The following is a 14,838-nucleotide window of genomic DNA, read 5'->3' on the forward strand; positions in this document are numbered from 1 at the left end:
TCTCTGTTCCTCTGAAGTTGTGTCTCATACCAAACTGTTCTTTCCTGAGAGACAACCTTTGGGAACAAGGGCAAACCCTGAGACTTTGGCCCTCATGATGGCTCCTCAGTCTTCCACGCTCAGGGATTGTCCTTCCCTAGTTACTTGGCCCCCACCACATCCTGATGTCACCCTTGCCCTCCTGACTCAACACCCTTGTCCCATCTCTAACCATGTCCATGGGGATCTGTGACCCCCTCTCCTAGGCCCACCCAGAAATCAGGAGACAATGTCCATAAATTCATTTCAACTTCAAACTCATTAAATCCAAAGTCACCTTGTAACTGTCAGGACTATAGAATACCCAACACAAAAGCTGACTTTTGAAGGAAGGAGGTAAAGATTTGTTCTTTCGGGGGGGGGGGGGGAAGAAGAAGAAAGAAAATGAGGGAGGGAGCTATGGGCTTATGAGGGAGACAGAATGCATATTTATTTTTATTTTTACCACCTGAGTTTTTAGAAATATGTTTTGGGGCTTTTCCTAACAGTTCCAGAATTTTCATAGATACAATGTAGGTAGTAAGAGAGAGGGAGACAGGAAAGGTATAAAGAGGCAAAGGGAGAGTAGAGACAGCAGCAGAGAAAGTGTAGACAGAAACAAAATGTAGATGGGACAGAGTGTAGAAAGATGACCAGGGACAGGGAGCAAAGGATGTCAGTCATTGCTCCTCAAACCAGACAGAACTTCCTACTATTTAGAAGGTTGAGATCTAGACCTTAGAAGGTCCTGGTCCCAGTCCTCCTGTTTCCAATTATCAGTCTCCATTCTGAATTTATGATGTCACCCTCTTGTGACAGGGTCATTCCCTGCCTCACCCTTGCAAGGCCCATCCCTGCATCTTGGGATGAAAAATATGTCCTTTTTGCTAAGTCTTGCCTTCTGTCAGTGACTGTCCCTACATATCCTCCCCAGCTGAGTGATCCCTCCCACCCCCACCCCACCCCCGCTCTTCCCTTCCCTGTTAAAGAGTCTTGGGACCACTATTCATTTAGTCATTCATTCATCAAACATTTATAAGCAGTTCCCATGTGCCAGGCCCCTGCTCAACAGTGAGACCTGACTTAGGCCCTACATGTCCCCTAATCGCCCCCCCCCCCAACCCCCGCAGCCGTCAGACTGGGGAGGGTGGGGGATGAGAGGAGTGCAGCAGTGATAGCACAGCCTGGGGGAACACAAGGCAGTGTGAGCCTCAGAGAAGATACTTGACCCGGCCAAAATAGACTAGGGCAGGGGACCAGCCTGAATCTTTCGTGTGACCCACCCCCTACCGCCCCGCCCCCAGCACAGAGTCGGGCTCGGAAGATGCGTCCCATCAGCTCCCCTTCAGGGATTTCGGGCAACGCCTCTCCTCAGACGCAACCCATGAGCCTCTCCCTTGTCTGGCCCCGCCCCATCGCTGTCTAGGCCACGCCCCCAAGACCCTCCCCTATGTCATTCAATGTAGGTTTCAAGTCCCACCGCCCAGAGGTTAACCGCACACCAATCTCACGATCCCATTGGCTACAGAGTGTTACTTCATCGCCCTCCTTCAGTTGTCAATCTTCTTTATATAGTCCCAACAGTTACCAAGGCTTGGTTTGAGGGACAGACGATAATGGACATATCAGGGCGTCTCTTTATTGGGCGAAAGCCGGTTATGGGCGGGGCTTAGTGCCAAAAGCTTGACTGCCTCAGTAGGGGGTTCCTCAGGGCCACAGCCTTCTCTCAGAGACACACCCCTCTTTCCTCGCTATTGGCCACGACAGGTGTTGATCAACAGGATTACACATTCCGATAGGCAAAAGCACCCATCCTTCACTACTTCCCTAATTTCGATTCGCTTCTCTCCTCAGAGGCGGCAACCTTCTGGCCGTAGTCAGGGCCTTCCTTAGGGAATGGCCAAATATCCCGTCACTCCTGGCCTGTGGGCGGAGCCATGGTAACTGGGGGCGGTGAATTGGTTGACTGGGCTTTGGGGGCGGGGCAGCGGCTCCTGTCAGCGGGTGAAATGGCAGCGGCGAGCCGGCCGGGGCAGCGGTCCCGGGGGGCGGCTAAGGGAGCTGGGCCAGGGCTGCGGGGCTGGCAGCTGTGGGGCTAACGGGACGGCAAGGCTCGGCACGGCGATGGCGGCGCGCTCGGCGCAGGTAGGGAGGCGGCGTGGCCCGGGCCTCCCGGGCCCCTTCACAGGCAAGTGGCTTCTCGCTGCGGCCCGCCGGGGCCAGGCAAGACCGGGAGTCGGGCTGCCTCGCCCCGGAAGCCGCGCTGGGAACCCTCTGCACTCCCAGCACGGACCCTGGCTGTCAGCCTTGGGCCGGACCTCCACCCACTCTCGTTCCCGACGCTTCCCGACTTCTCAGGGCCCTTCCTCGGACCCTTTCGGGCGCCTCCCACTTCCACCCGCCCCGCCCAGGGAGTGCCCCTCAGGCCCGTGACCCCCGCCCACCCTCCTTACTGACCTTCAGGACCCCTCCCAGGACCTCGCAGGGCCTCCCCAGCCCCGACCCCGCAGACCTTCCCCCTGCGCGCCCAGGACACCACCCACCCCTTCGGATCTCTCCCATCTGCAGGCCCCTTACCACCCTGTCCCTCCTCTCACTTCCCATCCTCTCTCTGGGCCTAGACCTACCCCCATCCTCAGAGACACCAGCCTCAGAGTCCTCCCTGCCCTTCCCTTCTGGCCCTTGCCTAGCCTCTGTAAATTAGGATTCCTGCCCACAGGCCTCACCTCAGCCTGCTGGCCATCTCCTACTCTCAGCAGTCCTGGGGTCCTCCCCCGCACACTCCAGGAGCTCCACACATACCCCTGATCTTGACTCGTCTTGATCCCTGTTTCCTGGATGTCCACCCTCATCTCATGCTCAGCACTACCCCCCAGTTGTTCTGAGAGCCCCGCACAGCACACACATACTGCCAACAGTTCCCAAACAGAGAATACCCGTGAAACCCCTCCCACCCACCCCCCAAAAAACATTCAGGCACACATCAGACACTTGGATCCCCAACACACACAGAAAAACTCAGACCTCCAACACAGGCCAGGCAATTGGTACCACACACACACACACACACACACACACACACTCTCTCTCTCACACAGGGCTCTTCAACACCCCTTCTCGGACCTTACCTTCGCAGGTCCTCCTGGAGTCCCCAGTGCTCCCAGGTCTGGCAGAGACTCAGATGTGTGAGCTGACTGCCCTGCCCCAGGCAGCCAGTCTGTCCAGCCACACCAACCTACCTGAGGCAGCATCCCCACTGGAACCCTGGAGGTGGTTGGGTGACCCAGAATCTCCCAACCCAGTGGACACCTGCTGCAGGCTTCTTCCCCTTTATCTACCTCTCCCCACTTTGCCCTTCTTCCAAGGAAAGGACACTCACACTCTCTCCTACACCCGTCCCCCTAAAAGAACCGCTGCCTGGCCCCTAATTTATGCCCCTCCACCCCCTGGCAAGGAAGAGGAGTTCAGACTGCTCCTGGCCCTGGTCCTGAAGTCTGACCAGACTGGTAGGACCAGCATGCTGACCCCATCACACCCACCTACTCAGATGGCAGGGCCAGTGCTGGTGCCCAGGGGCAGCCCAGCCCCTGACAGTCCCTGTGAGTTCTTTCACCCACAACCAGTATGTTATGCCAAAATGAAACAGCTTCCTCCTCTCCTGGCATCTGGGACCCCGCGTGTCTGGTTTGGGCCTGTCAGAATCAGACAGCTCTTTGTTAAGGAATATTTTCAGAAGGGGAAAAATGGGCTCTTTTTTCCCTCAGCTAGGCTGTGATGGAGCTAGAAGCCCCTGTGCCTGTGTCTTTCTGGGTTGTATTGTCTCTTCCTGTCTGTTCTGCCACCCCACCACCCTCGCCCTTGGGTCCAACCTGTGGGTTCCCCTGAGCTTCTGCGGTTAACTGCTGGTGGTTTGAAAAAACTGCAGGTGGCTTGGCCCTGGCACAAGAATGAGGTGAGATAGAGAAGACAGGAGATTACAGAACCGGCAAGCTGGCATGGCCAGACTGCAGGGAGTAAGGAGGAGACCCGGGCCTTGCCCCATGCAGATTTCCAGATCAGTCCAGCCCTAGCATTGCCCATCTAGGCTCCTTCAAGCTACATAAGCATTCCTAGACAATCCCAAGTAAACAGGACCAGGCTTCTTTGTGGGTGTTCACCAGTGTATTCTGGATGGCCTAGAAAAAAGCACATCTTGGCTTGGCACTTCAACTTCTCCACCTGGAAAATGGGGGGATAAATCCTTAGAACAATAGTTTGTACTGCATGGGAGCCAGTGAGGTTAGGATGTGGCGTTGACTGTCTCTGGGCGCGGTGTGGAAGGAGTCAATGGAGTTCAGGAGGGCAGTCACCCATCTATGGGTGCTAGCAGAAGCACTAGCCACCCTGGTTTCCTGGTTGTAATTAGTTGATGCCTCACTAATGAATATCTCTGTGGCCATGCTGCCCCTCAGGAAGCCAGCTTGAATCTGGGCTGAGAAATAGTCTACTGTGTTGGGGGACAGAGGGCAGTAGGAGGCCTGCTTGCTGGCAGTGCCCACCCCCACCCCCTACATGAACCCCTGATGCTGGGTAGGGAGAGGTTTGTTCTACCCACTTGCTGAAGGGAGAAAGTGAATGAAAAGACAGCTGAAGGTCATGAGGTACACAAGAAATGAACCCCACAGGCTCCCCAAGGTGGGACCTTGTGTGGAGGCAGTGAGGTCAGAAGGCTCCCAGTGAGGGCTTGTGGACAATAGCAATGCACTTTACCCTAGACTGGAATACACATCTATGTTTTTGTGTATGTGCTTTGATGGGTACACGGGCCAAGGGGGAACATGATCTCAACTTTCTTGTACAGAATATAGATACTGATCATTCTGGGGGAAGCCCCATCCTGGAAGTTGAGTCAGATATTGGGGTCTGAAGGAATGTCAAAGGTGTCCCTGCTCTGCATCTAAAGACCCTCTCTACATCTCAAGACAAGAGGTAGAACCACTAGTGCACACTGATCACGCCCATGCCATGTCCTAGGCCAGTGATGGCGAACCTATGACACGCGTGTCAGAGGTGACACGCGAACTCATTTTTTGGTTGATTTTTCTTTGTTAAATGGCATTTAAATATATAAAATAAATATCAAAAATATAAGTCTTTGTTTTACTATGGTTGCAAATATCAAAAAATTTCTATATGCGACACGGCACCAGAGTTAAGTTAGGGTTTTTCAAAATGCTGACACGCCGAGCTCAAAAGGTTCGTCATCACTGTCCTAGGCCCTGTGCCAAGCGCCATTTACATAGTATCTCATTTAATCTTCCAGGCAACCTGGAGAAACTGGGATTCCGGCACTATGCCCTTAACATCACATCCTGCTATCTCCTGTGTGGAAACTTGAGACAGAATTATGTACGGCGTGCTGCTGGGGGAGTGCAGAAAAGGGCCCTGAGCATTTCTGGGGTGTTAGGGAAGGTGGAGCAAGTATGATGTATGGAGCATTCTAGGCGGCCAGAGTGCTTGGACAGAGGCCCAGGAAGCAGGAGCAAACATGATGCATTCAGAGAAGCGTACCTCGTTTGGTGGGCCCCATCCTATAAGCCTTCATGTTTCAAAGGTGATCCATGAGACACACACTATGGAAATTCCCTGGTCAGAGCAATCATAGTTGGAAGAATCGGAAAGGCAGCAAAATCCACCTGCCTGGGGGAGCCTGCAGTACACATGCTCTAGAAGCCAAATGAAGACAGTGGAAGGAAGGAGGTTTAGATAGGAGAACTAACCCCCCAGAGCTAGGAAGAGATTGAACCCTACTGGGAAGATTTCCAAGGCCCTGTTGGCATGACTCACTACACTTTTCTTCCACTTTACAGTGCACCACATGTTTGTGAGATTGTTTCATCTGTGTCTGTCTCCCATACCAGCCCATGAGACCCACAAGAGCAGGGCTCGTATTTGCTCACAGTTGAGTTCCAGGTGATTCTAGGGCACATAGCAGATACTCAGTAAGTGACTGGTTGGTTTAGAGCTGTCATTCTTCTACTCACTTGCTTTTGAATTCCAGCTACTCTCCATGTTACCTAGGGGGGCAGCTGGCCCATCAGTTGCCTACTCCTTGCCAAGGAATAGGACCTGAGACACTAGGACATTTTCCCCAAAGTTAGAGCCAGGCAGGGCCATGATGGTCTGCTGGACAAATGGAGTCAGCTATCATCTTTCAAGGCTTCAGATTCAGAAATGATTTTGTGTCCCCATAATCATTAGAGGTGGAGGATCAGAAGCCAGGGGGAAAGGAAAAGGGAGCCAAAATTAAAGGACACTTGAGGCCTTTATCCTGCCTCTGAAAATACCAACCTCTGAAAGATGGCGCATACACACTCAGTAGCTTTCCCTGTTAAAAAGTAGTGACTGCGGCCCTGGCCAGTTTGGCTCAGTAGATAGAAGATCGACCTGTGGACTGAAGGGTTCCAGGTTCAATTCCAGACAAGGGCACATGCCCAGGTTGCGGTCTCCAACCCCAGTAGGAGGTGTGCAGGAGGTAGCCAATCCATGATTCTCTCTCATCATTTCTCTCCTTCTGTCTCTCTCTCTCTTTCTCTCTCTCTCCCTCCCTCTCTGAAATCAATAAAAAGAAAGAAAGATTGAATCTTTAAAAAAAAGATCCTGGGTTCAATTCCAGTCAAAGGCATGTATTCTTGGTTGCAGGCTCCTCCCTGGCCAGGGCCCTGGTTGGGGCGGATGCAGGAGGCAACCAGTTGATGTGTTTCTCTCACATCGATGTTTCTCTCTGTTTTTCCCTCTCTCTTCCACTCTCCCTAAAAATCAATGAAAATATCCTCGGGTGAGGATTAACAAAACCAGTAATCCTATATAATAAAAGGCCAGCCATCAAAAGCATAACAACCAGAATGACCAGAGACCAGACCCACTACGGCCCCTCGGCCCCTCGCAGGACTGGCCCGCCCCCAACAAGCAGTTAGGGGCAATCAGGTAGGCAGACATCCCCTTGTAGGGCTGGCCCCACCCGCCAGCAAAGAAAGAGGGAGGCCCAGGACACCAGTGGCAGCAACTGTGGCAGGTGTGCAGCTGGTCAGCAATCAATTGCCCGGCAGAAGGAGGCCCAGGCCAGGCAAGCCATCACACCCCTTGCCTGTCGCTTGCAGAGGGAGGCCACCAGTGGCAGGGGAGGGGGTAGCAGCGCTGCACAGATGGCAAGCAGTGACAGTGGCGGGGGTGGGGCCAGCTGCCTGCAGCCGGGGGAAGGAAAGCCCTGATAGGCCCTGATCTCAGGCCAGGCCTAGGGACCCTACCCAAGGAGTCCCGGATTGTGAGAGGGTGCAGGCCAGGCTAAGGGACTCCTGAGTGCACGAATTTTCATGCACCGGGCCTGTAGTAGTAATAATAATTACTGCCATTCACTGAGTGCCCACTACACTCAGTGCTTCATGTATATTATTTCTAAAGTAAAAGAATGCGGAGAGATTGGCAGCACAGCAGATCAATATAGGGCAGAGGCTCGGGAGTCAGAAATCCAAGTGTGAATTTTTCTTCCCCTACAGCCTAGTTAAGGGACCTTTTGAGTGACCTTCTGCTCAAGGTGACACCTCTCATGTGTTAGACCTGTCCTTTACTTTTCTGTCTACACTGGTATATAGTCACTTCTTTATCTTTAAAATAGACTTTATATTTTAGAACAGTTTAAGATTTAAAGAAAAGTCAGAAGATAGTCCAGAGAGTTCCTGAAGACTCCATACCCAGTTTCCCCTATTAGTGACATCCCAGGTTAGCCTGGTACCTTTGTTATAATTAATGGACCAATATTGATTCATTATCATTAACTATACCCCACACTTTATTCAGATCTCCTTAGTTTTTTCCTAATATCCTTTTTCTGTTCCAGAACCCTATCCTGGATCCCACACATTTCATCATCATATCTTAGGCTTCTCCTGGCTGGAACACTTTCTCAGACTTCCCTTGTTTTTTATGACCTTGAAAATTTTGAGGACTAGTTAGAATTTTCTAAAATGTCCCCTAATCAGGATATGCCATCGGTTTTTCTCATAGTTAAATTGGGTGATGTTTTCTGGGGAGAAAGACAGGGGTGAAGTGCCCTTCTCATCTCATTATATCAAGGGTACATGTTCTTAACATGACTTATTACTGTTGATGTTGACCTTGATCTCCTGCCTGAACAGCACAGATATTTTTATCTTCATTTATTCAGCAGACCTTTATTGAGCACCTAACTAAATGTCAGTTGCTGCATTGTGGGCTTGGAGTAGAAAATTAAGAAAACAGGCCTTATACTCAGAATGACCCAGTAGAGCAGGCAGGCATATATAGAAGTAATTGCCATAGAATATGTCTTGGGCTGGGGTGTAGGGAGTAGGTATTTTCAGGGAGAGAAAAGAGAGAAATGAACCAGGACACTAGAGGTGGGGTGTTGGCAGGAAATATTTCACAGAAAAAAAAACTCAAACCAAGTCTTGGAGAATTCCTTTCCAGTCAAAGGGAACAGCATGTGCAAAGACAGGCAGGAAGAAGTAGGTGCTCCTTGTGGGTTAAGTGTGTGGAGGGACTGCGATATGGGAGGAGGTGAGGTTGGCAGGGGTGTGTGCACCATGCAAAAATGTTGGGATTCCAAGATTCCAAGTCATAGTAGGGAGTGGCTAAAGGGTTTAGAGCAAGCACCAGGAGGGTAGTACCAGGCCTTGCCTGAGCCAGTGGGTGGCAGCATCAGGGACCCAGGTAGGCCAACCTGCAGCAGGAGGAGGGGCTGGCTTTAGTCAGGAGAGAGTTGGCTTGGAGGAGCATCTTCACACTGCAGGTCAGGAGAGATTTCCTAAAGTGCAAACCCAGTCAGATTGCTGCCTTGGCCCACAATGCCCTGTGGGGTTCTGGCCCCTGCCTAGTCCCTTCTTGAGTTGCACCCACCCCTCTCCCACTGCTTCTGCACCAGGTCCCTCTGCCAGCCCACCCCATCCCTTACCTTCTCTTAACTGGAGTATAATTCACATATCATAAAATGCACCCTTTTAAAATGAATAATTCAATGGATCTTAGTATATTCACAAAGTTGTGCAACCTCTACCACTAATTCTAGAACACTTCATTACCCCAAAAAAGTCCCATAAGCAGTTTCTTCCCCACCCCATTCCTCCCACTCCTGGGCTCTAGTTCCTGGCAACCACTAATTGACTTTCTGTCTCTAAGGATTTACCTATTCTGGACATTTCATATAAATGGCATCATGTCACTTGTGATCTTTTGTGTCTGACTTCTTTCACTCTGCATCATGTCTTTGATGTTCATACGTATCAGAGCTTCCTTTCTTTTAATATTCCATTATATGGATGGACCACATTTTATATATCCATTCATCTGCCAATGGACACTTGGATTATTTCCACTTGTTGGCTATTATGAATAATGCTGCTATGAATAGTCATGGACAAGTTCACATGTGGATGTGTGTCTAGGAGTAGAATTGCTGGGTCATGTGGTAACTCTTGTTGAACTTTTTGAGGAACTGCCAGACTGTTTTCCAGTCTACCTTATCTTTTATTCCAAGCATTTGTCTCCATCTGTAGTAGGAAGTTTGGGTGACCGTTTCTTAGCCTCTTCCCCTGTATGCTCTGGCAGGGGCTGTGTCTCTTTGCCCACCAGCCTTCAGTCCAGCATAGTACCTAGCACCTGGTAGACATCCAGTAAATATTGGTGGTTGAGCAGGTTGGTTCAATTCCTCAAATATTTATCAACTCTTAGGTTGTGCCACGTCCAGCAGGGGACACTGCAGTAGCAGGGACCCAGACAATGACAATTCCTGCCCTGGCCAGGGGTCTGATGGAGATGTTCAGAAGTCATTTGGCAATCTGGCTGGTTCTCAAGAGAAAGGAAAATCTTGGAATGGAGGTGTCACAATCACTGACATATATATATTCAGTCATTTAAGCCGTAAGAGTGAGATCACCAACAACATGAAGGGACAAGGGCCCAGGCAGAGCCTATGGAGGAAGAGGCACCATGTGGGAGGCTAAAACGGGCAAAGAAGCAGGAGACCCAGGAGCCCAGCCTCTGGGAAACTAGATGGGAGAGGACTTCAAGAAGGAAGAGGCATGACTGACAGTGTCCAAAATTCCCTAAGAGGGAGAGAGAAAAGAAGGTGGGAGGTGTCTGGCATCTGGACTTCTCTGTCCCCACGCTCCCTGCCCAGCTCACCAGCAGAGTCTTCTTCCCACCCCTCTTGCTTGGCTCAGCTTTCTAAGCCATGAGAGCGAGGTGGATGGTGGTGCCAGCAGGAGCAGGGTTAGGTGGCTCATTGCCTACTCTGCAGGAGCCAGGATCCCCCTTCAGGTGGCTGAGTTAGAGTAGGGGCAAATGGCATTGAAGTTGGGACCCCAGACCTAGAGGGAACCTGTGTGTGGATTTTAGAGGTATGGCCCCTTGGCCCTAGAGGGGACCTGCCTTGTCTCTGCATCTCCGAGCCCATTTAGCAAGGTAGACATGGCTGCATACTGTAGAGTTGTATTCTCGTCACCTTGTTCCACTCAATGCCTAGAATAGCGCCTGGCCCTCAGTAAGTGCCAGGAAAGGAATGGTTGAAACAGTAAGAGTCATGGCACTCTGGGGAGGGAGGTGAGGTTGCTCACAAAGCTAAGATGGCAGCAAGCCAGTGTCCATCTGAATCTACTCAGTTCCAAGGGTTGCAAGGTCTTGTCAGTGCAGAAAGCATGCATGCCTGTGTGCATGCAAGAGTATGCATGGGTATGAGATAGTGTGTGCATGTGAAAGTGAATGTGTATGAGTGTGTGTCTACCTGTATATCAAGTGTGAGTTACATATAAGTGTGAAATTGTGAGTGAGTGTGTATATCTGCCTGTATGAGTATGTGTCTGAGTGTATGTATGTACATTCACCAGGAGATGGCTTCCAGGGCAAAGCAGTGTTTAGAGAGTCCAGGGATGAGTCAAAAGAAAGTTCCTGAGGGATCATTAGTTTCTACCTTTCGGACTGCAAATTTCAGCCCTATGCATTGAGTCAACTTTATTTTCTGAATGAAATACACATTACTATATGATAAATTGCTGAACACACTCTCCTAGTGGATGGTTCCTGGTGTGGTTCTTTATTTTTTAATGGAAACTCAGATCTGAATTATTTTCTCAGGCTCTTTAGGGGAGAGGGTGGGCCAACTATGCTCTGGGCTCAGCAAGGAAGAGGCATGACTGAGAGAGTGTCCCAGATTATGACCCTAGCTACATGTAGTCTCTTTCTTTGTGGCCCCCACTGCTCCTTAAATCCAGGTGTGCTTTTGAGGCTCCTCCCTATCTCCCAACTCTGAAGCTGGGAAACCCATGCAGCCTTCCCAGCCCCTTCCTTCACAGAGAGATCCTTCTAGGTCAGCACTTCTTGTCCACAGACTTTGACTCTGCAGGAGGCCTTGGTGCAGCCCCCACTGTTCCTCTGTCAGGAATGATTAACTCCTAGCTAAGTGGTGCATGTTGCTTGATCTTTGGAACAGGTGGTCCCTGGCCAGCCGGTTCTACCAGGACCTAGAGTTCATACCACTCACCAAAAGCCAGAGCCCTTAGTACCCAACAGACTAGGAGAGCTCTCAGGAACCAGAGGCAGAACCAGTGGCCCTGGGAAGTCTCAGAGTCCTGGGGAGGGAGGGTTCTTGCCCACCCCCTTAAGGTGAAAGCAGAATAGTACCCCCGTGACAGGGCAGCATGAGGGAAGGCAGCCAGAATCAAGTGCATGGCTAGGATTAAGTCCAGCCAACCCCTGAGCCCTTGGGTGTTGGCTGGGGGCTAAGCTTAGGCTGCAGGAAGGTGCCCAGTGACCTGAGGTGGCCAGGCAGGTGTGACAGTTCATTCTGTCACTATCCCCCTGCTGCCTAGGGGACCAGTTCCCACCTCTCCAGAGACCAGGCAAGGGCCCCTATGCAGGCAGAGCTGTCAGAGCCAGGTCAGGTGGGGTCCAAGAGCACATAGTGGACTCCTGGTACAGAGCATGCAGGAGAATGGGTGGGCATGAAGGGACTGCCCACAGTGGCAGTAGGGGAGCAGGATTTTCTTCCTGCCACCATGACCCTGGGGATCACTCTCTTCTTAGACCCTTTGAGCTAACCTGGGCTCACCAGAAGCAGAATGACTGAGTAGAAGGAACACTATCCCCTGCTCCTAGCAGCCTTCCCTTTCCTAGCCACTCCTGATGACTAGAACCTCCTACAAGGTGATGCCAACCCCCACAGATGTCCCACAACAGGCATAGCGGAACCCCAAAGCCCTGGTTCCCAGCTAGCCCTCAACCTTGGCCCAAGGATAGATAATAATAGAATGTTTATGGAATGATCACTAAGTATCAGGCACTGTTCTCACACACCACGTGCATAGCATACTCAGTTCTCACAGTCACCCTCTGAGGCCTGTGAGACTCAGAGACGCCTACACAGCTGGTTAAGAGGGTGCCACGCTTTAGGCACAGGTCTATCTGAGTCTGGAGCCATAGCTTTGGGTATGGTGCTGAGCTGCCTCTCATGACACTGGCAGAAGGTGAGAGGCCAATGTCCTTGGACCCCCCAGGAGGGTGGGGCCAGACCATCCCCAGGAAAAATAGGAGAGATGACCTGACACCTGCATGGCACACGGCAAGCCAAGATCAGGATACCCATCAGAACTTACGGCTCTCACTCTGTATCCACCACAGCACAGACTCCCAGAACTTTGATGCATCCCTGGCTTCCCAGCCCAAGTGTAGTTAACTCTTCTGGCAATTGGCAGCACGAGACAATTAACAGTAAAGAATAATTGCTTCTGGCTGTGCTAGCAGACCACTTTGGTTGATGAGACAGGGAAGATCAGATGCTGAGGCAGGCCTCCCAGGGCAGACCACAGCAGGAGACAAGGACCAAGGCTATCAGAAAGGGCCACCAAAGTAGGGGCTTCTGCACCTCAAGGTCCCAGCAGGGGTCTTGAGTGACGGAAGTCTTGGCCTCAGGCTCTGCTGAAGACTCTGGGGTGTGGAGATGAGCCTTGGCCTTCATGCCCATGGACAACAGGACAGCTTGGGCCCTGCTGTGGTCCTATTGTATCTGTCCAGGCATCTGGAGCACACTGGCAGGGATCCTGGTAGTCAGCATCTGGAATAGAAGGTGCTGGCATGGCCATCACCTGAGCTGGGGTGCATGGGGATGAGGGGTACACCAAGTGTACAGAGCAGAAGTGGGAGCCCAGAGTGAGGAAATGTGCACAGGTGAACAGCAGGCTCAGCTGACTCAGAGCTGGCAGAATGAGGTGAAAACCCAACCCAATGCTAACCATGTGTGTCTCCGGCCCCCAGACAGAGCTGTGACCTGGCCCTGCTTGCAGTTGATGAGCCTGCCCACCATGGCAAGCCCCACTCTGAGCCCTGACTCCTCATCCCAGGAGGCCCTGTCAGCCCCCACCTGCTCCCCCACCTCTGACTCTGAGAACCTCAGCCCCAATGAGCTGGAGCTACTAGCCAAGCTGGAAGAGCAGAACCGGTGAGTTGGGGCCTGGCGTAGGAGGAGGGTGTGCAGGGTACAGCTTGGGCCCCAAACAGAAGCTCCTGGATGCTCCCTCACACTCATGCCTGAGTCTGGTCCTGGGCAAAGTAATAGCTCCCACCAGAGGCAATGTCATCCTCCTAACCCTGAGTGAACAGACAGTTCCCCATTCAGATGAGAAGACCAAGGATTCTAGAAGCAGAGTGAATCTTGGAACCTGGCTGTGTTTCTCAAGCCATTGTTAGACAGAAGAGTAAAGCCTCTGACTCTGGAGTCAGGCCTTCCCACCTTTTTTTTCTGGCCCTCCCCTTGTTTAAAATGTAGGTTTATTCCCTACTAATTGGAAAGAATATATACACCCCTATGTTCATTGCATGGTTATTTACAATAGCCAAGATATGGAAGCAACTCAAGTGCCCATCAATAGACAAGTGGATAAAAAAGCTGCGATACATGTCTCAGCCAGTGTGGCTCAGTGGATAGAGCATTGGCCTGCGGACTGAAGGGTCCTGGGTTCGATTCTGGTCAAGGGCACATACCCAGGTTGCGGGCTCTATCCCCAGTAGGGGGCGTGCAGGAGGCAGCCAATCAATGATTCTCTCTCATTGATATTTCTATCTCTCCCTCTCCATTCCTCTATGAAAATATATATTTTTAAAAAGCTGTGATACATATAAAAAGAATGAAACCTTACCATTTTCAATAGCATGGATGGACCTAGAGGGTATTATGCTAAGTGAAATTAAAGTTAATCAGAAAAAGACAAATACCATATGATTTCACTTATATGTGGAATCTGAAGAACAATGTAAACAAACAAAACAGAAACAGACTCATAGATACAGAAAACAGACTGATGGTTACTACAGGGAGGGGAATGGGGACTGGGTGAAAAAGGTAAAAGGATTGAGAAGCACAGATTGATCGTTACAAAATAGTCATGGGGATGTAAAGTATAGCATAAGGATTTGGGTCAATAATCCTATATTATAAAAGAGAAACATGTAAATTGACCATCCCTCCACGACACTCACCAGCCAATCAGGAGTGGGTATGCAAATTAACCTGACAAAGATGACAGGTTAATTTGCATACACAGGCACCGGGTGGAGAGCAGAGCGGGAGAGCCGGCGGAGAGTGGAGCCACTTGGGGAAATTGGCTCCCCAAGCTGCCAGACAGAGAGCAGAGAGGGAGAGCTTGGCAGAGTGGGAGGCCATGAGACCAAGACAGAGCAGGAAGGGAAAACCAAGATTGCGGGGAGCACCAGGAATTCTGGGAATAGTAGTTTTGGTGGCAGCCCCAGGACCAAAAG

At 51.0% G+C, this 14,838-nt stretch overlaps 1 protein-coding gene across 6 annotated transcripts in view; it reads left to right on the forward strand.

Annotated features, from left to right (window-relative positions):
• Window positions 1-1,967: 1,967 nt before the first annotated feature.
• EVI5L (ecotropic viral integration site 5 like) overlaps window positions 1,968-14,838 on the forward strand; it is a 33,506-nt gene continuing 20,635 nt past the window's right edge. For 2 of the 6 annotated variants that reach the window (XM_081091539.1, XM_081091541.1), the window contains exons 1-2: window positions 1,968-2,163; window positions 13,339-13,522. In XM_081091539.1, coding sequence (XP_080947665.1) covers window positions 13,371-13,522 — 152 coding nt within the window. In that variant the 5' untranslated portion in view covers window positions 1,968-2,163; window positions 13,339-13,370. Of the gene's footprint in view, window positions 2,211-13,338; window positions 13,523-14,838 lie in introns of all 6 variants that reach the window. The other 4 variants (XM_081091540.1, XM_081091543.1, XM_081091542.1 and 1 more) reach the window with 4 other exon arrangements.

The sequence above is a fragment of the Myotis nattereri genome (genome assembly GCF_964212035.1).
Source record: "Myotis nattereri genome assembly, chromosome: 5".
NCBI lineage: Eukaryota > Metazoa > Chordata > Mammalia > Chiroptera > Vespertilionidae > Myotis > Myotis nattereri.